Source organism: Phyllobates terribilis, unplaced genomic scaffold (genome assembly GCF_046119375.1).
Source record: "Phyllobates terribilis strain yellow unplaced genomic scaffold, ASM4611937v1 Scaffold_4__5_contigs__length_816908805, whole genome shotgun sequence".
NCBI lineage: Eukaryota > Metazoa > Chordata > Amphibia > Anura > Dendrobatidae > Phyllobates > Phyllobates terribilis.
In genome coordinates, this window is record NW_027362764.1 from 194,043,600 (window position 1) to 194,068,462 (window position 24,863).

At 41.0% G+C, this 24,863-nt stretch overlaps 1 protein-coding gene across 1 annotated transcript in view; it reads right to left on the reverse strand.

Annotated features, from left to right (window-relative positions):
• Positions 1-20,797: 20,797 nt before the first annotated feature.
• The window catches only part of NEK10 (NIMA related kinase 10), a 554,523-nt gene continuing 550,457 nt past the window's right edge, over positions 20,798-24,863 (reverse strand). Inside the window, exon 37 of the mRNA XM_073678014.1 lies at positions 20,798-21,029. Within this exon, the coding sequence (XP_073534115.1) occupies positions 20,999-21,029 (31 nt within the window). The 3' untranslated portion in view covers positions 20,798-20,998. The remainder of the gene's footprint in view (positions 21,030-24,863) is intronic.

Genomic DNA, 24,863 nt, shown 5'->3' on the forward strand with positions numbered 1-24,863 from the left:
TTGTGTTTCTCTAAGCTCACACACAATAATTCTTATCCTGAATCAGGATGCTTGAATATTCACACAGTATATGCAATAGAAATGTGAGATTTCTTTGTTACAGTTTACACAAGAAATCAGTTCTTATTAAACAAGCAAATGTATAATTCCTATTGGTAACTTAACTTTGGTAATGTATTAAAAAGTTGAATAAATACTTGTTAATGTAGTTCATCAGGCTACATCCACATAAGCCAAGATGCCTACACAAGTGACTAGTATAGACTTCAATATTCAGTATATATCTTGTTAATGGCTGTTGTTGCAAGAAAGCATGTGCCCCTGGGACCAGTTCCACATTTGATTTTAGGGTCAGAATGACTGAACATATTATGAGCAGACTGCATGCCTGACCAGGGCCTACTGTTCCCTGAGCCACAATACAGCCCAAAAGGCCCACCCTGTGAATTATAAGTAACCAGAAGCTGCCATAGTCATCTTTCTGCAGGCTGCACTCACTGTTAGGCCATGGCCCCACTATCAGTATTTGGTCAGTATTCGGTCAGTATTTTTTCTCAGGAGTGAGAGCCAAAACCAGGTGAGGAACGATCAGAGAAAAGGTACAATAGAAACAAGTCACCAATTCTGCATTTATCACCCACTCCTGGTTTTGTCTCCCACACCTGAGAAAAAATACTGATCGAATACTGATAGTGGGGCCATGGTCTTAGTATAGGAATAGGAGGGTTCACATCATGTTACCAGCAGCACAGGTATTAAAGGGGTTTTGCTGTTTCTATAGTGATCCTAGCAACCCACCTGTTACCTTTATTTTACATTTTGAGTTCCCTTTTACACCTCCTGCATCAATCTGTGCTGTTTGCTATTGTTTATATTCAGGGCTTCCTGCCACCACTCTATCGGACCATCCAAACTACATTTACTGCCTTCCCACTGCATTTAGTTGGCTGCTGATCTCTGCTTGCCCACTGCACTTATAGACTTTCTTCTTCGGAAAAATATACAATTCAGTCTCAAAATGGGAAAAAAAACAGTTCAGACATGCCTGCCCTCAGTCATCTTCCTCCTCTGTCGCCTCCCTCTACCTCAACCCTCAGCGCTGCTCCCATCCATCCTCCTGTTCCACAGACTTTATACATAACCTCCACTACAGTTTGTGCATCCGTTCTGTGGACAGGGGATTTGGAGAAGGGGCAATAGTGGAAGAGGAGGGTGGCTGAGAGCATGAAGTCGTCTATTGCAAAGCAGCAGTGTCAGATGGTATAACTGATGAGTTGCTTCATGCCCAGTCTCTTCTGCTCTCCTCGCTCCCTGTGACGCGCCCAGGGGATGGGAACGACTTGGTACCCGGGCCTTTGCCTGGTTTTGGGGATGTCGGGGTGGTCGGCTCCCGGGCCCGTACCCTGGGGTCACTCTTGAAAAAGGGGATTGGAACTTGGATAAAATAAATAAACAGTTCGTAACACAACCTGTGGTACCTGGTAATGATTACCAGCGCTGCTTCAGACCTCCGGGGGTGTTGGGATGGCAGCTGAGGTGTTTCTGCTCCCCAAAGGTGGAGTGGGCCCCCGGGGCATGGATGGTGTGAAGGGATGCAGGAGAGAGGGGACCCAGCCAGGTCAGAGGTAGAACAGACACGCACACAGGGGTTCACTTCAGTACCTTTACTGATGATGGTAGTCAGGTACGGTCCGGGGTACTTGTAGGTGGTGTGCACTTCTGGACTTGCTCCCCAGTGAGTGGGTGTAAGGCCTCCTTTCTGTATCTTCCTGTCTCTCTCCCTGGAGCTTCTGACCTGCCAGGAACAGGGTCTAGCTCCCTTGATGTTTCTCTCACCCGTATGCTTGGCGGCGAGGGCTTTCCCACTGGTTACCACGATCCCTGGATGCTGGGGCCTTCGTGGTACCTAGTCCTCTAAATGTGCGGTATTCACGGGTGGACTGAGGGATATGAAATCCTCCTCAGTATGCCGGACTCCCTACTGGGCATGGAGATCCCAATAGGCTCGGGCCCGGTGCCCGGCTTGCATCAGGGGACGAACTCTCTGTGGTTCCTCTGTCCCAGATGGCTCTTCTCCTCTACTCTGCCTTCTGGCCCACTCTAGGCCCTCACTGGCCAGGCTAGCCCACAGCCTGGGCCTAGCCTGGCTTTCAGCCACGCAGACCTCAGCTTGTCTGGAGCTGCAGCATCGTGTCACACTCACTCCTTCCCATTGACTGACTTCCTTAACTCCAACCCCCAGTATATATATACCTGACAGGGCTCCATCTAGTGGACTTGGGTGGAGGTGTCTGCATGTATTGAGGCCACTGGGGAGAATCCGTCTGTGCAACACCCAGGAGTTCTGTGACAGCCTGCAGCCGCAGGGCAACACACCTGTACACATGGAGATTTACAGGTCATGCGACCTAGAACATCACCATGCTGAGCTCACTGCTCTGACATCTTCTGCTGGGCCCCGTCTACTCCTTACTGGGTTCAGTCTGATTGACAAGCTAAGTTACATCAAAGCAAAGGAAGGAAATCTCTGTACTCTGAGCTTTAAGTGGATAGTAGCCGAAAGTAAGGAGCTTCCATGTATGAAAGCTCAGGAACAAGCAAAAATCTTAGCAGCAAGTAAATTATGACTTTCCTTTACACTGTGTTCCAAATTATTATGCAAAAAATATTTTCTCAGATTTTCCCAAATTACCTAAATGAATTGAAGTCATTGTAATTTTCCAGTCAAATAACTATTAGAGTACAATTGAAAGGTTTTTGTACAAACTGCCTATGATAGCAGTATATTTAAAAAAAAAAAAAAAACTCAAACTGCACTCAAAATGCATGTTCCAAATTATTATGCACAGCAGAGTATTCAACCTTTTCATTTTAATAAAGAACAAAAAAATGGTCATTTTTGAAATTATAAGCATTAGCAGGTTATTACAAACTGAAATCAAACAGTTTTCAACTCAAAACTTTATTCTAGGTGATGTTGCATTTGCACATAGGACCCCTTGTTCGAAAGGAGCTTCTGAACTCTCTCGTCCATTGAATTTGTCAGGTTTTGGATGGTTTCTGCTTTAATTGTTTTGCATGAGGACAGAATACCCTCCCAGAGCTGTTGCTTAGATGTGAACTGCCTCCCGCCATCATAGACACTCCTTTTGATGATGCTCCAGAGGTTCTCAATGGGGTTAAGGTCAGGGGAGCATGGGTGCCACACCAAAAGTTTGTCCCCTTTTATGCCCATAGCAGCCAGAGATGCAGATGTGTTATGTGCAGCATGAGGCGGGGCATTATCATGCATGAAATGATCTTGATGGTCCAGATGGATGGAGTGGAGGATGGCTGGTTGATGGACACCCCATGCAAACACGGCTACGGCGCTAACAAGGAGGAGGTGGAGTAATGTTTTGGGCTGGAATCATGGGGAGAGAGATTGTCAGCCCTTTTAGGATCCCTGAAGGGGTAAAAATGAACTCCATAATGTATGTTGAGTTTCTCAAGCAGCACTTCCTTCCATGGTTCAAGAAGAAGAACCGTGCATTCCGCAGCAAGATCATTTTCATGCATGATAATGCCCCGTCTCATGCTGCACATAACACATCTGCATCTCTGGCTGCTATGGGCATAAAAGGGGACAAACTTATGGAGTGGCACCCATGCTCCCCTGACCTTAACCCCATTGAGAACCTCTGGAGCATCATCAAAAGGAGTTTCTATGATGGCGGGAGGCAGTTCACATCTAAGCAACAGCTCTGGGAGGGTATTCTGTCCTCATGCAAAGCAATTAAAGCAGAAACCATCCAAAACCTGACAAATTCAATGGACGAGAGAGTTCAGAAGCTCCTTTCGAACAAGGGGTCCTATGTGCAAATGTAACATCACCTAGAATAAGGTTTTGAGTTGAAAACTGTTTGATTTCAGTTTGAAATAACCTGCTAATGCTTATAATTTCAAAAATGACCATTTTTTTGTTCTTTATTAAAATGAAAAGGTTGAAAACTCTGCTGTGCATAATAATTTGGAACATGCATTTTGAGTGCAGTTTGAGTTTTTTATTTTTTTTAAAAATATACTGTTATCATAGGCAGTTTGTACAAAAACCTTTCAATTGTACTCTAATAGTTATTTGACTGGAAAATTACAATGACTACAATTCATATAGATAATTTGGGAAAATCTGAGAAAATATTATTTGCATAATAATTTGGAACACAGTGTATGTATCGCAGGCTTTACACTGGTTCAATAATCAAATGCCCAGACAAATGCCCTTTATGACGTGCCACTTTTAGCAGTTAATTGCTACTTATCTCTCCTTCTCCTCTCTGGCAAGAAATTGGAGGGGAAGGTGCATGCCAGAAACACCGGCACAACAGTGAAGACTGGACCACCTCTGCTACAGACAAAAAGTATGGCGGTGTTCATATTTAACCTGCTACCTGTCCCAGATGTAGTGCCTGATGCTGCTTTGCCTCTCCTTTTTGGCGAGTCCTGGCTCCACTTATGTGGCAATCCAAAGCCATCTACATTGTCATCCATCCAGCTTGAAATGTGGGACACCACCTAAATATTCAGATAATTCCAAATCCATTGCGCCAGCACTTCTATAACCCTGCTACATCATGGCAACACTGCTACATTAGTCTTGCTTGCGAAAACTGAGCTAAATGAGCACCATCACTGCAAACACCAAATCAATCATTTTTGTTCCAGATCTGCTTTATCAGTACCATCTCTGAAAACCCAGCAGATGAACATCAATAATAGAAATGCCCCAAATGTCATCCTATATCACCACTTTATTGATGACCACTTATTTTAACGCACAGAAGATTAATCTTAAGGTGCAGAATTTATTCTAGCCCTGATTCAGAATAACTGTGGCTTATCCTTTACACACCATACATCCAATAAGCAAATTGAATTTTTGGATCTCAGTGTTTACCTTGATATGAAAAAGATCAAAACATGCACCCATTTTTACAAAGGTAGAAGGTCATAGCTATCTGGACTTCAAAAGCACCCATTATGCACCCTGACTAAAGAATATTCCCTATGGGCAATTTATAAGAATCTGTAAAACTGCACTGGCAATGATTCTTTAATTTAAGCAGGCAAAAATAAAAAAAATCACTTTAGAACTATCCAGCTGTCTTATCCAACCAACCATGGATTTAGTTATGTATAGCTGCTTTCACAAAACTATTGCCTAAAAGACCCGTGAACAATAAGCCAAGAAAATTATTTGAAATGTAAATTTCTGACTATATATAATACTTGACATACAGCAATCAGGAATGTATATTAAACCGCCATTGACATGTTCTTTGCAGAGACACTCTGTTAAGGAAACATCTGCAAAGCAAACCCAAAATCACATACAGAAGATCACTAACTTTGGGGAAAATTTGAGTCCCAAAATGGCTTCAAAAGAAAACAGCGATCAAGAACAATATTATGCATTTGTTTTTCCTTGGTTCAGTAGCATAGCCCAGGGCTCCGAGGGGCCCATCTGGAACTATACTACCTTTAACTGATTAGCATGCATAGCGTGCTAATCCAGGTAAGCTCTGCGGTAGAGCAATGAGACATGATCTCCTTGCACTACCGCTCTCCATTCTGTAGACTGCAGGTCGCTTTAAGCCTGCAGTCTGCAAACGGCAAAGGCGCCGATGCATGCACAATATGTCAGAGCCCTGACGCGGTGAAGATAGCACATTGGCTTGCCGCTGGACTTGTCAAGATCCTGGATTAGGTGAGTAGATGATTTTTTTTAATTAAAACTTGTAGTGTGATGTGGGGACATCATAAACAATGAGGGACCCTTATACATAGTGTGGGGGACCTTGAAACACTGTTGTGGGCCGTCGTACATTTTACTGACAAATGAAGGGCCATTATAAAGCTTGGGGACTAATGCCAGGACTCATACAGCTTGTGGTTTAATGTGTGGGCCATTACACAGCTTGAGGACTAATATGGGGGTCATTATACAGCTTAGGGACTAATGCAGGGGTCATTATACAGCTTGGGGACTAGTGAAAGGGTCATTATACAGCTTGGAGACTAATGCGGGGGCCATTATACAGCTTGAGAACTAATGCAGAGTCCATTATACAGCTTGAGGACTAATGCAGGGGCCATTATACAGCTTGAGAACCAATGCAGGGGCCATTATACAGCTTGAGAATTAATGAGGGGGCCATTATACAGCCTTGGGACTAATGCAGGGGCCATTATACAGCTTGGGAACTAATATGAGGGCCATTATACAGCTTGAGGACTAATATGGGGGCCATTATACAGCTTGGGAACTAATGCAAGGGTTATTATACAGTTGGGGACTAATATGAGGGCCATTATACAGTTTGAGGACTAATGCGGGGACCATTATACAGCTTGCGGCCTAATGCAAGGGTCATAATACAGCTTGGGGACTAATGTTGGGGCCATTATACAGCTTCTCATTATACTGTGCTTTGGGGGAACAGTGGGGACATCATAATGTTCATAGGGAATCTGTGGGCCCATCAAACTGTGTATAGCGGAGCTGTGGGCCCACCATACTGTGTATAGGGGAGCTGTGGGCCCATTATACTGTGTGGAGGGCATTTGGGGGAACATAATATTGTACAGTGGGGAAAAAAAATAATTTAGTCAGCCACCAATTGTGCAACTTCTCCCACTTAAAAAGATGAGAGAGGCCTGTAATTATTATTATTATTATTATTATTATTTATTATTATAGCGCCATTTATTCCATGGCACTTTACATGTGAAATTAACATCATAGGTAGATCTCAACTACATATGAGAGACAAAATGACAAAACAAATTCCGAAAATGACATTGTCTGATTTGGAAATAATTTTTTTTCAAATTTTGGTGGAAAATAAGTATTTGGTCAATTACAAACAAGCAAGATTTCTGGCTCTCACAGACCTGTAACTTCTTCTTTAAGAGGCTCCTCTGTCCTCCACTCATTACCTGTAGTACTGGCACCTGTTTTAACTTATCAGTATAAAAGACACCTGTCCGCAACCTCAAACAGTCACACTCCAAACTCCACTATGGTGAAGACCAAAGAGCTGTCGAAGGACACCAGAAACAAAATTGTAGCCCTGCACCAGGCTGGGAAGACTGAATCTGCAATAGGCAAGCAGCTTGGTGTGAAGAAATCAACTGTGGGAGCAATAATTAGAAAATGGAAGACATACAAGACCACTGATAATCTCCCTCGATCTGGGGCTCCATACAAGATCTCACCCTGTGGGGTCAAAATGATCTCAAGAACGGTGAGCAAAAATCCCAGAACCACATGAGGGGACCTAGTGAATGACCTGCACAGAGCTGGGACCAACGTTACACAGGCTACCATCAGTAACACACTACGCCACCAGGGACTCAGCTCCTGCAATGCCAGACGTGTCCTCCTGCTTAAGTTTTGAAGTTTGCTAGAGAGCATTTGGATGATCCAGAAGAGTATTGTGAGAATGTCAAATGGTCAGATGAAACCAAAGTAGAACTGTTTGGTAGAAACACAACTTGTCGTGTTTGGAGGAGAAAGAATGCTGAGTTGCATCCAAAGAACACCATACCCACTGTGAAGCATGGGGGTGGCAACATCATGCTTTGGGGCTGTTTCTCTGCCAAGGGACCAGGACGACTAATCCATGTAAACGAAAGAATGAATGGGGCCATGTATCGTGAGATTTTGAGTGCAAACCTCCTTCCATCAGAAAGGGCATTGAAGATGAAATGTGGCTGGGTCTTTCAGCATGACAATGATCCCAAGCACACCACCAGGGCAATGAAGGAGTGGCTTCGTATGAAGCATTTCAAGGTCCTGGAGTGGCCTAGCCAGTCTCCAGATCTAAACCCTGTAGAGAACCTTTGGAGGGAGTTGAAAGTCCGTGTTGCCCAGCGACAGCCCCAAAAAACATCACTGCTCTAGAGGAGATCTGCATGGAGGAATGTGCCAACATACCAGCAACAGTGCGTGCCAACCTTGTGATGACATACAGAAAACGTTTGAGCTCTGTCATTGCCAGCAAAGGATATATAACAAAGTATTGAGATGAACTTTTGTAATTGACCAAATACTTATTTTCCACCAAAATTTGAAAAAAAATTCTTTCCAAATCAGACAATGTGATTTACAGGATTTGTTTTCTCATTCTGTCTCTCATAGTTGAGGTCTACCTATGATGTCAATTACAGGCCTTGCTTATCTTTTTAAGTGGGAGAACTTGCACAGTTGGTGGCTGACTAAATACTTTTATTTTCCACTGTATATAGCAGCGTTGGGTGCATAATACTGTGTATAGGGGAACTGTGGGCCCTTCATAATGTATATAGAAGAGCTGTATATTAGGGGACTCAGGGGACATTATTAGATGTTAAGTGGGCACTTATGAAGCATTATTGTTATAGGGACACGCAGAGTACTGTGACTATCAAATGTGAGCAAGGGGCATTATTACTTTCTAGGAGCAAAATGTGGACACTGTTTTCTAGGGCACTTGCACGGGGCATTTATATTTTATAGGGGCAATTTTACCATCCATAGGGCATAAAGGAGGCATTATTACTATGTGAGGGGCACAGTGGTGGGTATTATTATGTGGGGCAGTAAAAAGAGCCACATAGCAGGTGCAGTAATAGGGACACGGCAGGATGAGAAGTTTGTGCAAGTTGGGAATAGTTGTGGACGGTGCTGGAAATGTGAGAAGTCATATGTGTCTTTGTTGTTATCTCTGCAGATGAGTAGTGGCTGGAGAAGTTGTCATGTTGGTCTGGGCCAGATGGAAAAGGCAGGAAAAGTTAACAACTCCATAAAAAATAACATCAGCTGTAAGTCACTATCTACAACTTTACTGGTATCTACCACTATACTGTCACCATATGGTAGTAATATAGATCTTGGTCTTTGTAGAGATTGTTTTCCAGTAACAGCGTGGTCATCTGCAGTGGTTCCTCTATACCCACACTTAAGCTGCTTCACTGTAGTTGTAATCAGGATTATCGGTTAGGGGCCTACTCAGATGTTTTATCCTACCTGAGCACCTGAGGTGAACCCATAGCTACACCTCTATCCTGGTTGGATCATTTAATTGTGGCACCCGCTGTTGTAAATGTTGTAAGAATATCCAACATAGGGCCTCCAGTTTTACTTTAATAATGACCTATGCTTCTTTCACTGCTAAAACCTTTCTAAATTGCAATTCAAACTTTGTAATTTTCTACAATACTCCTATATATATACAATATATAGACCATACCTCTAAGACATTTTGGGAGAGAATGAATAAACCTCGCTCATACAGTATGTGGTAAATGATTTTCTACAACATAACTTTTCCAGGCATTGTGCATTTACTCATAATTATGATTTTGGTAAAATCACTATCTTGCTAATGCACTCCAAAGAGTATGTCCAAATTAAAACAAAAATAAAAGAAGAATTTTGGATCTTCAAAATGTCTTGTTTACAGCCTACTGGCTTGAATGGGAATATTTAAACAGGCTTCTAAATTGATTATAACCATCATGCTGATTACAGCATCCTTATTTATAGCTTTATAGTTGTTTAGAGTTATTACTCTGTTACTATTCACTTCACATTGCCTATTATATTTATTTCATTATGTATATTTTTATAGATCTTATTTTTTATTGGGTTTCATTGATTAGATATTTTTATCACTACAAAAAGGCATGTCTGCAGCACAAATTAGGCATAAGGGAGAGTCATAGTCAAAATATACCCGAGGGATCCACTCAATGTAATATCCACAGAACCAATTGAAGACAATGCTCATAAGGAAGTATATAAGTTCTTTGTCCATATAATAACAGCAGCAACATTTCAACTTATATGGTATTTTCAGGCTTTAAAAAGACCATAAAGGTTGAAACATTGCTGTTATTATATGGATGAATAAAGAACTTATATATGAAATATCCTAAGGAGCGCTGTCTTCAATTATTTCTGTAGACCTTTTCATCAGTGACTGTCTAAAAGTGGCATTACTTGTCAGATTGACCCCATTATGTCAGACATTTTGTGCCTACATTCTCTGAGTGCTGCATCGGGTGATCTCCATCACACTTTGTTTACCCTGATTGATCTCCATCATACATTGTTTACCCTGATTGATCTGCAGCACACTTTGTTTACCCTAATTAATCTCCAGCACACCTTGTTTACCCTGATTTATCTCCAGCACTCCTTGTTTATCCTGAAGGATAGTTATGAACTATAAAAGGGGGATCTGCCTCTGTTCCCAAGCCAGAGACTCTACAGGATGCTAGCTTAAGGGACCTTGGCCCTAGTTGGAGGAATACAGATCTGCTCCATTGACCATCACTGAACCCTCAAAAACGTTTTGAAGAATCCAGGTTGGGACAATCAGGTCACCTGGCCATACTCAATGCACTCGGTTAGCTTCCTACTCTTCAGTTCAGTGTTATGAGCCCTGGGCCATGCGGTCTTTCTAAAGACAGCTAGGCCAGAGGATGAGAGCATCCACTGACCGCTGTGTCTCCACAATCTCCATCACACCTTGTTTCCCTGATAGATTGCCAGCACAACTTGTTTACCCTGATTGATCTCTAGCACACTTTGTTTAACCTGATTGATCTCCAGCACACCTTATTCATCTTGATTGATCTCCATCACACCTTGTTTACACTGATTTATATCCAGCACACCTTGTCTTCCCTGATTGATCTTCATCACACCTTGTTTATCCTGATTGATCTCCATCACACCTTGTTTACACTGATTGATCTCCATCACACCTTGTCTTCCCTGATTGATCTCCATCACACATTGTTTACACTGATTGATCTCCATCACACCTTGTCTTCCCTGATTGATCTTCATCACATCTTGTTTACACTGATTTATCTGCAGCACACCTTGTTTACCCTAATTGATATCTATTAAACCTCATTTACCCTGATTGATCTCCAGCACTCCTTGTTTATCCTGAAGGATAGTTCTGAACTACAAAAGGGGGATCTGCCTCTGTTCCCAAGCCAGAGACTCTACAGGATGCTAGCTTAAGGGACCTCGGCCCTAGTTGGAGGGATACAGATCTGCTCCATTGACCATCACTGAACCCTCAAAAACGTTTTGAAGAATCCAGGCTAGGACAATCAGGTCACCTGGCCACATACCTCACTGCACTCGGTTAGCTTCCTAAGCTTCAGTTCAGTGTGATGAGCCCTGGTCCATGCGGTCTTTCTAAAGACAGCCAGGCCAGTGAACTAGAGCATCCACTGACCGCTGTGTCTCCACAATCTCCATCACACCTTGTTTCCCTGATAGATCTCCAGCACAACTTGTTTACCCTGATAGATCTCCAGCACACCTTATTCATCTTGATTGATCTCCAGAACAACTTGTTTAACCTGATTGATCTCCAGCACACCTTGCCTTCCCTGATTGATCTCCATCACATCTTGTCTTCCCTGATTGATCTCTCCATCACACCTTGTTTACACTGATTGATCTCCATCACACCTTGTCTTCCCTGATTGATCTTCATCACACCTTGTTTACCCTGATTGATATCTATTAACCCCTTTAAAGCCCAAGACGTATTAATACGCATCTGCGCCCTGGGCTTTAAGAGCCTGATACGTATTAATACGTCTTTGCGATCGCGCCGGGTGTCAGCTGATTGTCACAGCTGACAACCGGTGCTAGGTGCTGGGAGCGGTCCCGCACCGCTCTTGGCAGGCACATTAACATCCGCAATGCTGCGATCGAAGTCGATCGCCGCATTGCGGTGGCAAGGGGAGGTGATCGGGATACTCACCTCTCCTGCCGGCCTCCAGCGCTGTCTGCCGTGGCTTCCTGGATGTTGCCATGACGACCTGATGTTGTCATGACAACATGCGGGTCACCAGACAGCAGGAAGATATTTTGGTCATGCACAGTGCATGACCAAAATATCTTCTGCATCTGCAGCACTGACAGCCTGTATAGCACACGGATGGTGCTGCATTCCTGTGCTATACAGGCGATCAGAATAAAAAAAGTGAAAGTCCCATAGTGGGACAAAGATTAAAAGTAAAAAAAGTGTCAGAAAGTGAAAAAAAAATAAAAAAAATTGTAAAAATATAAAAAAAAATAATAATAATCTACCAAAAATAAAAATATAATGTACCCATCAATAAATATTATTATGAAAAAAAAAAAACAATAAAAGTACACATATTTGGTATTGCCGCGTCTGGAATGACCTGACCTATAAAACTGTCCCACTAGTTAACCCCTTTAGTGAACACGGTAAAAAAAAAAAAAAAAAAAAAGCAAAAAACAATGCTTTATCATCATACTGCCAAACAAAAAATGGAATAACACGCGATCAAAATGACGAGTATAAATAAAAATGGTACCGCTGAAAACATCATCTTGTTCCGCAAAAAACAAGCCACCATACAGCTCCATCAGCTGAAAAATAAAAAAGTTATAGCTCTCAGAATAAAGCGATGCAAAAAAATATTTGGTTCTATAAAATAGCTTTTATTCTGTAAAAGCGCCAAAACATAGAAAAACAATATAAATGTGGTACCGCTGTAAATGTACTGACCCGAAGAATAAAGCTACCTTATAAATTTTACCACACGTGGAGCAGCATAAAAAATGTAAAAAAAACAACTATTCCTGAATTGTTGGTTTTTGTTTATTCTGACTCCCAAAAATCGGAATAGAAAGTGATCAAAGAATGTCACGTACCTGAAAATGGCACCAATAAAAACGTCAACTCTTCCCGCAAAAAAACAAGCCATCACATGACTCTGTCGGCCAAAATATGGAAAAATTTTAGCTCTCAAAATATGAAGATGCAAAAACTAGATTTTACAAAAAAATGCGTCTTTTAGTGTGTGACACCTGTCAATCATAAAAACCCGATATGATTCTGGTATCACTGTAATCACACCGACCCGAAGAATAAAGTCGTCTAATCACTTATACCGCACGAGGAACAGCGTAAAAAATAAACTCTCAGGTTAGGGTTGTGCTAGGGTTAGGGTTGGGGTTAGAGTTGGGCTAGGGTTAGGGTTGAGGTTAGGTTTGAGCTAGGGTTAGACTTGGGCTAGGGTTAGGGTTAGGGTTGGGCTAGGGTTAGGGTTGGGGTTAGGGTTGAGCTAGGGTTAGGGTTAGAGTTAGGGTTAGGGTTGGGCTAGGGTTGTGCTAGGGTTAGGGTTGGGGTTAGGTTTGGGGTTAGGGTTGGGCTAAGATTGGGCTAGGGTTAGGGTTGAGATTTTTTTCAAAAGTAAAAAAAAAAAATGACGATATGGCGACTAGCGTTGAGCGCAAGTGCTCGCTACTTGAGTTTGCATCGGATGCTCGGGTATGCACTGAGTATCGCGGGTGCTCGAGTGACACGCTCGAAACTCCGCCCCATATGCTTCGCGGCCAAAAAACCTTGCGGGGATTGCCTGCCATGCACGAGCGATCCCCGCATTGTTTTTTTTGGGTGTCTATTAACCGTGAAACATGCGGGCGGGGACTCCAGCATGTCACTCGAGCACCCACGATACATGGTGCATACCTGAGTATGCAAACTCAAGTAGCGAGCACTTGAACTCAATACTAATGACAACTTTCTCAATATGATGACCTAATGTTATCAAATTCTGTGTTGTACCTCTGGGTTCAAAATGTTCACTATACCCCTTGATAAAATCCTTGAGGGGTCTAGTTTCCAAAATGGTGTCACTTGTGGGGGGTTTCCACTGTTTAGGCACATCAGGGGCACATCCGCTAATTATTCAAGCAAATTTTACATTCAAAAAGTCAAATGGTGCTCCTTCCCTTCTGAACCCTGCCGTATGCCCAAGCAGTGGCTTTCCCCCACATATAAGGTATCTGACTACTCAAGAGAAATTGCACAACAAACTGCATGGTGCAATTTTTCCTGTTACCCTTATGAAAATGCAAAATTGGGGGCTGAAAAACATTTTTTGTGGGAAAAATGTGAAAATTTTATCTTTACGGCTCAATGTTATAAACTTCTGTGAAGCACTTGGAGGTTGAAGGTGCTCACCACACATCTAGATAAGTTCCCTGAGGGGTCTAGTTTCCAAAATGGTGTCACATGTGGGGGGTTTCCACTGTTTAGGCACCTCAGGGGCTCTCCAAATGCAACATGGCGTCCTCTAATTATTCAAGCAAATTTTACATTTAAAAAGTCAAACTGCGCTCCTTCCCTTCTGAACCTTGCCGTGTGCCCAAACAGTGTTTTTTCCCCACATATGGGGTATCTGCATGCTTAGGGCAAATTGCTAAACAAATTTTGGGGTCCATTTTTTTCCGTTACCCCTGCAAACATAAAAAAAATTGGGTCTAAAGTAACAATTTTGTGAAAAAGTTAAATATTCATTTTTTTCTTCCACATTCCAAAAATTCCTGTGAAGCACCTGAAGGGTTAATAAAGCTCTTGAATGTGGTCTTGAGCACCTTTAGGGATGCAGTTTTTAAAATGGTGTCACTTTTGGGTATTTTCTGTCATAAAGACCCCTCAAAGTGACTTCAAATGTGATGTGGTCTCTAAAAAAATGGTTTTGTAAATTTTGTTGGAAAAATGAGAAATCCCTGGTCATCTTTTAACCCTTATGGCTCCCTAATAAAAAAAAAATTGTTTCCAAAATTGTGCTGATGTAAAGTAGACATGTGGGAAATGTTATTTGTTAACTATTTTGTGTGACATATCTCTCTGATTTAAGGGCATAAAAATTCAAATTTTGAAAATTGCTAAATTTTCTAAATTTTTGCCAAAATTCCATTTTTTTCACAAATAAACGCAAGTGATATCGAAGAAATTGTACCACAATCATGAAGTACAATATGTCACGAAAAAACATTCTCAGAATCAGGGTGATCCGTTGAAGCGTTCCAGAGTAATTACCTCATAAAGTGACAGTGCTCAGAATTGTAAAAATTGGCCCGGTCATTAACGTGCAAAGCACCTTGGGTTGTAAAGGGGTTAAACCTCATTTACCCTGATTGATCTCAATAAAACCTTATATATGATTATTAATCTCCATCACACTAATTTATCCTAATTGATATCCAGCACATCTTGTGTATCATAATTGCTTGCCTTGGCTACCATAACTAAGGTGAAGATTCTTCCTCTCCTCCCTTAATTTGTTACTATACTTCATACGTTTTGATACTACCCCATCAATGCACTCTGAGCTTGCCTTTCCTCATTTTTTTCCTCTTTATAGCTTTATTTATTCATTTAATGTTTGTTATGATATAAACTGGCCTCAGGAAGGCAAAGGTACGAGGCAGAAATGCATAGCCTTGATTTGCTTTTAGTGTTAACAATAAAAGAGTGTTATTCATCCTGGAAAAATTAATGTATTTCCTGTGGCTATCTCATACGTGTTTTTACTGTTCCATTATTCTAAGTCAGAGGACTTTGCTTCCATTCGGGCGGAGGTACAGCAACAGTTGAGACTGGTTAACTATATGCCCTCCGAGATGTATCTTTTATAGGAGAACCTGTCATCAGATTTTATACCCCAAACTGATGGCATGTACTGTACGTAAAGGCATATAAATGCTGATGAAATCCTTACCTATCTTGTAGAAATCCTGATGACAAGTTCTTTTTAGAAAAAATCATGTTTCCAGGTAATTTTTACCTTGCAATGATCACCACAAAACAAAGGACAACATTTTTTGGCAGAATTGCATTTTTTCATCATTTCATACCACTTGGAATTTTTTTCCTCTTTCTCAATATATTGTATGGTAAAATAAATGGTGTCATTCAAAACTACAGCTCGTGCTGCAAAAAACAACCTTCAACCCTCCATATGGCTATATTTGACGAACATATTAAAAAGTTAAGCCACTTGGATGAAAAAGAGAAAAAAAATTGAGAGCGTAAAAATTTAAAATTGTCCACACATTAAGGGGTTAAATCAGGTTTTTACGTTAAATATATACAGTACAGACCAAAAGTTTGGACACACCTTCTCATTTAAAGATTTTTCATGACTATGAAAATTGTGCATTCACACTGAAGGCATCAAAACTATGAATTAACACATGTGGAATTATATACTTAACAAAAAAGTGCGAAACAACTGAAAATATGTCTTATATTCTAGGTTCTTCAAAGTAGTCACCTTTTGCTTTGATGACTGCTTTGCACATTCTTTGCATTCTCTTGATGAGCTTCAAGAGGTAGTCACCGGAAATGGTTTTCACATCACAGGTGTGCCCTGTCAGGTTTAATAAGTGGGATTTCTTGCCTTATAAATGGGGTTGGGACCATCAGTTGTGTTGTGCAGAAGTCTGGTGGATACACAGCTGATAGTCCTACTGAATTGACTGTTAGCTGCTTTTCCCTTTCCATAATACAAACTCTAAGTAAAGAAAAATGAGTGGCCATCATTACTTTAAGAAATGAAGGTCAGTCAGTGAGAAAAATTGGGAAAACTTTGAAAGTGTCCCCAAGTGCAGTTGCAAAAACCATCAAGCGCTACAAAGAAACTGGCTCACATGAGGACCACCCCAGGAAAGGAAGACCAAGAGTCACCTCTGCTTCTGAGGATAAGTTTATCCGAGTCACCAGCCTCAGAAATCGCAGGTGAACAGCAGCTCAGTTTAGAAACCAGGTCAATGCCACACAGAGTTCTAGCAGCTGACACATCTCTTCAACAACTGTTAAGAGGAGACTTTGTGCAGCAGGCCTTCATGGTAAAATAGCTGCTAGGAAACCACTGCTGAGGACAGGCAACAAGCAGAAGAGACTTGTTTGGGCTAAAGAACACAAGGAATGGACATTAGACCAGTGGAAATCTGTGCTTTGGTCTGATGAGTCCAAATTTGAGATCTTGGTTCCAACCACCGTGTCTTTGTGAGATGCAGAAAAGGTGAACGGACGGACTCTATATGCCTGGTTCCCACCGTGAAGCCTGGAGGAGGAGGTGTGATGGTGTGGGGGTGCTTTGCTGGTGGCACTGTTAGGGATTTATTCAAAATTGAAGGCATACTGAACCAGCATGGCTACCACAGCATCTTGCAGCGGCATGCTATTCCATCCGGTTTGCGTTTGCGTTTACTTGGACCATCATTTATTTTTCAACAGGACAATGACCCCAAACACACCTCCAGGCTGTGTAAGGGCTATTTGAACAAGAAGGAGAGTGATGGGGTGCTACGCCAGATGACCAGGCCTCCACAGTCACCAGACCTGAACCCAATCGAGATGGTTTGGGATGAGCTGGACCGCAGAGTGAAGGCAAAAGGGCCAACAAGCGCTAAGCATCTCTGGGAACTCCTTCAAGATTTTTGGAAGACCATTTCCGGTGACTACCTCTTGAAGCTCATCAAGAGAATGCCAAGAGTGTGCAAAGCAGTCATCAAAGCAAAACGTGGCTACTTTGAAGAACCTAGAATATAAGACATATTTTCAGTTGTTTCACACTTTTTTGTTAAGTATATAATTCCACATGTGTTAATTCATAGTTTTGATGCCTTCAGTGTGAATGTACAATTTTCATAGTCATGAAAATACAGAAAAATCTTTAAATGAGAAGGTGTGTCCAAACTTTCGGTCTGTACTGTATATTATTTCTAATATTGTATTTAAATTTTCATATTGTGATCTGCATAAAAATATTAAATATCTTGCAATTTTCACACTGGCCATTATGCGTAATCTAAGACATCGGGTTGATCCTATTTCTTCTACTTTGTATCTTTCGTAGCATTCATAGTAATTCTTGCAGTGATGATAATAAGTCTTCAGTAAAGACCACACAGCATGAGTTATTAGCATAAGACCTAGAGGTCAGTGTGAAAAGATGCAAGAATATTCTTATTTATATATATACAGTTGTTCTCAAAAGTTTACATACCCTGGCAGAATTTTTCCTTTCTTGTCCTTGTTTCAGAGAACAAAAAAACTTTTTCTCCACTCATGGTTATTGGTTGGGTGAAGCCATTTATTGTCAAACTACTGTGTTTTCACTTTTTAAATGTTAATGACAACCAAAAACATCCAAATGATCCTGATCAAAAGTTCACATACCCTGGTGATTTTGGCCTGATAACATGCACAGAATTTGACACAAATGGGTTTGAATGGCTACTAAAGGTAACATCCTCAACTTTTGATCAGGGTCATTTGGATGTTTTTGGTTGTCATTTAGATTTAAAAAGAGAAACATGCTAGTTTGACAATAAATGGCTTCACCCAACCAATAACCATGAGTGGAGAAAAAGGTTTTTTGCTCTCATTCATATTCTCTGAAACAAGGACAAAAAAGGAAAACTTCTGCTGGAGTATGTAAACTTTTGAGCACAACTGTATATATATATATATATATAGATATATATATACTATAGTGATATAGAACATTTTAAAATATTAGAAAATGAAAAATTGCAGAATAAAAAAATAATTGAAGAGAATTTTCATTCAAAATCTAAATTTGCCCATTTAGAGGAGCAGTCAAAGTTTGATCACTTGCCATTTTTGTGTTTGGTTGTGGCAATCATTTTTACTCACCCTAGTTAAGAATGCTAAATGTAGGCTTAATGGTTGTCACCCTTGGATCAGTTTCTCAAAACTTGATGGTGAAGCTGTCTGTATGTTATTGATTGAACATGCTGACAACATGGCAGGTCATTTACTTTTTCTGAATCTGCTCAAAAACACTCAGCATGGAACTCAAAAAAGAACTTGGGCAATATATAGTACTGAAATACTTTATTTGTGCTCAGACTGAAGTTTATTGAGGTAGGGGATTAATTAAATTGGGAAAAAAATCTGAATTTCCCTTGGGAATAAAACTGTAGATCCCTGTCTTATTACAGCAATAGTGGGTAATTGTAGCAGTTAGAAATAGGTCGAAACTAAAAAAAAAACTTCAGAAATATTTTAAAAAAAAATTGTTTCTGTTGCCGTTACTGAGGTTGGAAATGTTTATTTATGGTATTTCTTTTATAGTTATTTCTATTTTTTTTTTTGTATTTCTTACATTTTATTTTGTATTGTCTTTGTATTTTTAGACCTTGTAATAACCCCATAACAAAAGGGAACAGAACCAAAATGCAAAGGAGGCTAGTTAAAATAAAATTATTGGCTAGACTACTAATAAAGTATTACTGTTTTTCAGTGTGAGCTAGAAGAATTTTTTTCCTGTGGAGAATTGTCCAGATTTTACTGTTAAAAATAATTGGCAGCAGATAAAAGCATCAAATGTTCACAGAGTTCAACTTATTTACTGTTTCCTTCTTAGTGTCATGTACCACAGAGATAATTACGGTAAGCAGAAAGCAAGTTGGCATATGAGTATTAAATAGATGTATGTACAACATTTTCAAAAGATAGAGTTTTCCAATTCATTAAAGCACATGTCTAGACTCACTTTTATTAGCATGCGCTTCATAATTATCATGTTGGGCATAGCTCTCAGGAAAATGTAATGCATTTTAGGGAAATATATCCCCTTCCATCAAATAAATAAGAGTTACTTTATAAGCCTCAAATGTCCTAGGACAGGTAAATATACCTCCCAGAAATACTTTACGTTGTTCTGCAAAAGCAAATGTTGATACTGATGGTCACTCAAATCTCTACAAACTTTACAACTAATACTCCTAGAAAATATAAGAAACTTTGTAATCTCATCAGAGAATTATGATTCTTTATCATATGTATTTAAAAAAAAAATTGAATAGACAATACAAAAAAATGCAACTTATTTTTAGAAAAATGCTTAGATTGTTAATTTAAGTAGAAATCCGTATAAAGCACACACAAGTACTGGCATAATATTCATATAATCGAGCACACTGTGTGTAAAATTATTAGGCAATTTCTATTTTTGATGATTCATTTTATTATTGAATAGCTACAGTGCTGACAGCCAATCCAAAAGGTTAATAAACCTGAATATTTAAGAAATTAAATGAGGAGTTTTGTCATTTTACGAGATTATCTATGTGTGCAGAATTATTGGGCAACTATTAGTGTGCAGAATTATTATGTAACTAAATGAAAAACGTAAATTTTCCCATCTTAATTGTGTATTTTCATCAGTTAAAGTGAGAATAATAACCAAACAATTCAAAATGTACATAAGCACATATGTGACATCTAAAAAAATATCAGTGACCAATATAGCCACCCTTCTTTTCAGTAAGAGTCATAAGCCTTCTGTACATGGAGTCTGTGAGTTTTCTAATCTGCTGATGATCAACTTTTTGGGCATCACCAACCACAGCCTCCCTGACACTGTTAAGAGAAGTGTACTGCTTTCCTTTACAGTAAATCTCCAGTTTATAAAGAGCCCATCAGTTTTAAATAGGGTTTAGGTCAGGAGAGGAAGGGGACCATGTCATTATTATTTCATCTTTAAGACCTTTACTGGCAGCCAAGCAGTGGGGCACTTTGATGCATGCAATGGAGCATTGTACTGCATAAAAATCATGGTTTTCTTGCAAGATTCAGAATTTTTTCTGTACCACTGCTCAAAAAAATGTCTTCTAAAAACTAACAGTAGGTTTAGGAGTTGATTTTGAGTCCATCTTCAACCAAAAAAGGTCCAACTAGCTATCTTTAATACAACCAGTCCATAGCAATACCCCACCTCCACTTTGCTAGCATCTGAGTCGAAGTGGGGGATCTGTGCTTGTTACTGATCCAGCCATGGGCTCATCCATCTGGTCTGTCAAGAGTCACTTTCATTCAGTGTTGATCAGACTTCAGACTTCTTTACCTTGGCCGTGTCTCTGAGCACTGAACACCTCGTACTTCTGGGCACTTCAGGGAGATTGTAGTTCTCAAATATTGCAACACTGGAGGAGTCGGACAATGAGTTCCTGGTCTCTTCACATTTGATTTTTCTCAAATCTTTGGCAGTTCATGTGCGTCTTTTCTTCTCAACACATTTTTTTGCCACCGTTAACTATTTGAAACTAAACTTTTTTTGTTGGTTCTGTGATCACGACGCTATTTCAAGAGTGTTGCATACCTCTGTAAGACTTTCTGTAAGACAATTTTTGACTTTCAGGGTCAGTTAAATCTCTTTTTGCCACATTTTGGAAAACAAGCTGTCTAAGAGTTCTACACAATTTGTTAAAGGGTTTAATATCATTAGGTTGCACCCTCCCTCATTGCACAATACACATCACCTGATCTGCTTCATCCAATAAGCATACACGTGTATACAGCTTGGAGTTAGAAAATATGCATAAAAATGATATAGTCAAAATACCCACTTGTATAATAATTGTGCATATAGTGTAAATACAAAACTAGCAGTCTCTTATTCTATTTACCTCCGGTGGACTAGAGTGAGAGATACTTTGGTGGAAGTGAATGTTCAATGCATCAGTTTTGTAATTCTCCCGCTCTGTATGCTAACCCACGTAATCCAGGCGAATGGGTGTCTCTGCAATCGTAGTCCTTCTGCCTTGACTGATGTGAGCGATATCATCTCCAGAATCTGTTGTACCTGCGCAAATCTTGTTCACCAATGAGCAAGTGCTAGATGTTGACTAGACTGTGTGGATGACATAGAAGATGTCAATCATGTCAATAAAGGTGGGACGACAATTGCGAAGACAAAAGAGGCACTGAGCACAGTCCACAGGCACCCATTGGGCCAGACTGTGCCAATTAGCATACAGCACAGGAGAATCATAAATGTTATTTTCTCAGGTATGTGGATGAGCTGGGCTCCTATGAAATGTAGCAGGAATGCTTTTAAAGATAACTGAAAGGTGGTGAAGTTATAGTTTTACATAGGGAAAACCTTATGACAGGTTCCCTTTAATCTGTATTTTACATATCAGGAATGGTTTGACCAACATGTGCTTAACCACACAGGCGCTTCAAAAGATATCCAAGATTAAAACTATTACATGTGAAAAACCTTTAATCATTATAGGAAAACCTTTTTATTGGATATTATAGGGTCTCACCTTTATTTATTAACATACAATTTTGGCATGATAAACAAACATATGTAACTTTTTTTGTGTTTATAGAAATATATGTTTCGGTAATTTTTTTTTTTTTTAGCAGCCCGTATTACCTGATTAGCCAATGTTTTCCCTTTGCAATATATTAACCTCCTGAACTAACAATTAACAGCTCAAATTTCTATTAACCAAGATTGCTAGCTTATTGAAGGAGAAGATGACAGTTTTCTATTGAAGTCTATAGATTGGAGGGTGAAGAAGAGGAAGGAGTAGAGTAAGAGAAACAGTGTATCTAGCTCTGCTAAGTGTTTTATCTCACCCCAGAGCTGGATTCACAGTTACACTGCTCAGCACTGTTGTTTAATGTCTTCCATCTTGGTACTTTTCTCTACATGTTCTAAGGCAGGAATCTGCCGTGCCTGTGTGAACTACGTATGGAAGTGTCAAGTAGCTCTGTACGTGCTAGCTAGGTAGCTCTAAATAAGGCTTCAAAAAGACAGACTTTGTGCTATGTACTCTGTTTATTAGGGCCAAAGGCGACATTGGTCATTACCCTTTGAACCTTGTACTAGTGTATGCAGGGGCCTTTGGGTGAATCCACGGAGCAGCTGCGGATTGGCAAGGAATGGGGGAAGGTCAGGAAGCCACGTCAGATTCATTAGAATCAGATTCAGTTCAGAAGCAGAAATCAAACAGACTGAACAAGTGCAGAATAACAGAAGAGCATCAAAGCAAGCAAACTATAACTGTCAAATAAGGTATATTGCTGTCCCATTGGCCACAGCAGGGAGCTATTTACTCCTGCTGAACATCACACACATACTGCCTAACTGCCACACCTACGCCACCCAGAGCTTCTGGTCATGATGTCTTCCCCAGCACCACCCACAGAAAAAAAACTGTGGCTCCTGATGACAGAAGCAGATGTACCAGGAGTGGATCAAGGTGGAGATGTGACAGGAAGACATCATAATAGTATCCTTTCAGAAACAACTGAAAGTTAGAGATGGAGGGGAAACTGTTGAAAAAAGCAATATAAAATAACATAATGACCAAAAATAGTAAACTTACTACTGAGTAATATGTGTTCCTGCTGGAGGAGAGCACCTATTATATTCTCTGAATTTTTCCTGCCTTGTTTTGCTTGTGTGAGAATTTGATAATTCATAGCAGCTGCACACAAAAGCAGAAGTAGTAACAACTTCTGCTTTTCCCCTTTCTAACCCATTGTTCAGAGCTACTTTGTGCAGTACACAACCATATTTATTTTATGTATACTATGCTAACACAAGGTACACAGATATACGAAAAAAAAACTGTTTGGGAGAGAAGAACAGACAAATCGCAGCACCCTAAGTGCGTAAACACAATATTACAGTCTTTGATGGGTGCACAATTTCATGCACTCACCTGATGGAAGACTGATATAGCTTTGAACAGAGCTTGCAGCTTGCCTCGGATGGATCCAAGTGAAAGAGCCAAAAAGCTCGCACAGGATGAATATATCAAGTGCAATCTATCCAGCTGATAATGGTAGCGCTTCCCAGGTCTCACATCCAAAGATGATTTTTTGAAGTTTTTTAATTTTTTATTTAGTAAGTTAAAATAGATAAAACGTGTTTCAGGTGCAATATATATCCTTCTTTAGGTATCATAAACACACAGTACAAATCCTCTGTGGAATCCTCTGGATTTGTACTGTGTGTTTATGTGACACCCCAGGGGTCTGGTTGCCACAGTGATAGAGATATTACGTCTGAGAGCAGGTGGGAGGTCCTTTGGTCAGGGATCCTGTGCATGCCACACCTCCTGCCCAGTCTTGGGAGGGGAAGGACTTCCCCTATATAAACCTGGGGCTGAGGCAGGGTAGGGAGTTCTGAGAGGAGAAGACAGGGAGCAGAGCTGCTCTATGGGCTCTGCTCCACAGGCAGGCCCTGTCCAGGGGCCTGAGCCTGGAGTCAAGGAGAGTAGAGACAAGAAACAGTCATAGGAAGAAACAGCAGAAGCTCAGTGGGAGGAATACTACTACGAGTCAGGGGCTGGCAGCTGCAGAGCTCGCCCTGACTGAGAAGATTTCTTACCGGACCCGGAGTCCGAGGCTGTGGGGACTAACTCCTACCCAGCAGCAGAATCCGTCAGGCAGGGGATTTCAGGTCCTCTGGCCAAGAAGCCCGAAGGCACGGTCACACGCGTGGGACCAGCACCGCCATCGTGGAGCGGAAGCCATTAGAAGGCCCCGAGTCACCGGCCATACGGGTGAGCACCACACGGTACACTCAGGGACGTGGGCTACTTATATCCGCTTCTAGCAAGGTAGCCAGAAGAGTACAGTCAGTTTGGGAGGCCTACAACTCCGCCTGGCCAGGGGAGATCCCATCTGCTCAAGGAGTGACCAGGCCCCGTTCACTAGCAAGTACTCCGGGAGGGTCTATCGTTGTTACCAGTAAAGACCCTGAATTACACCGCACCGTCTCTGAGTGGTTCCTGCTACCCCCATCATCCACATCTGCTGCCCTGAGGCCATACCCCTCCCGTTGGGGGTTATACCATCTATGCTGCACCATCCATCCACCGGCCTCAGCGGACTGTCCTGCAGCGGCAGCTCCATAGCTGCATTCAACGGGTGGCGTAGTCGTCCTACATCTACCGCTGTTACATCGCCGCTCAGTTTGACTCCCTGGGCACGGACCGGGTCACCGCCACGAGACTACAACCCTCAAGAGATCCGGCTCCGGGTAAGCTCCCGCGTGCGCAACGCAGCGCGACACAGGCCCAGGGGCGCGTCATTTATAACACCTGAAGAAGGATATATATTGTATCCGAAATGCGTTGTATCTATATTAACTTACTAAATAAAAAATTAAAAAACTTCAAAATATCATCTTTGGATGTGAGA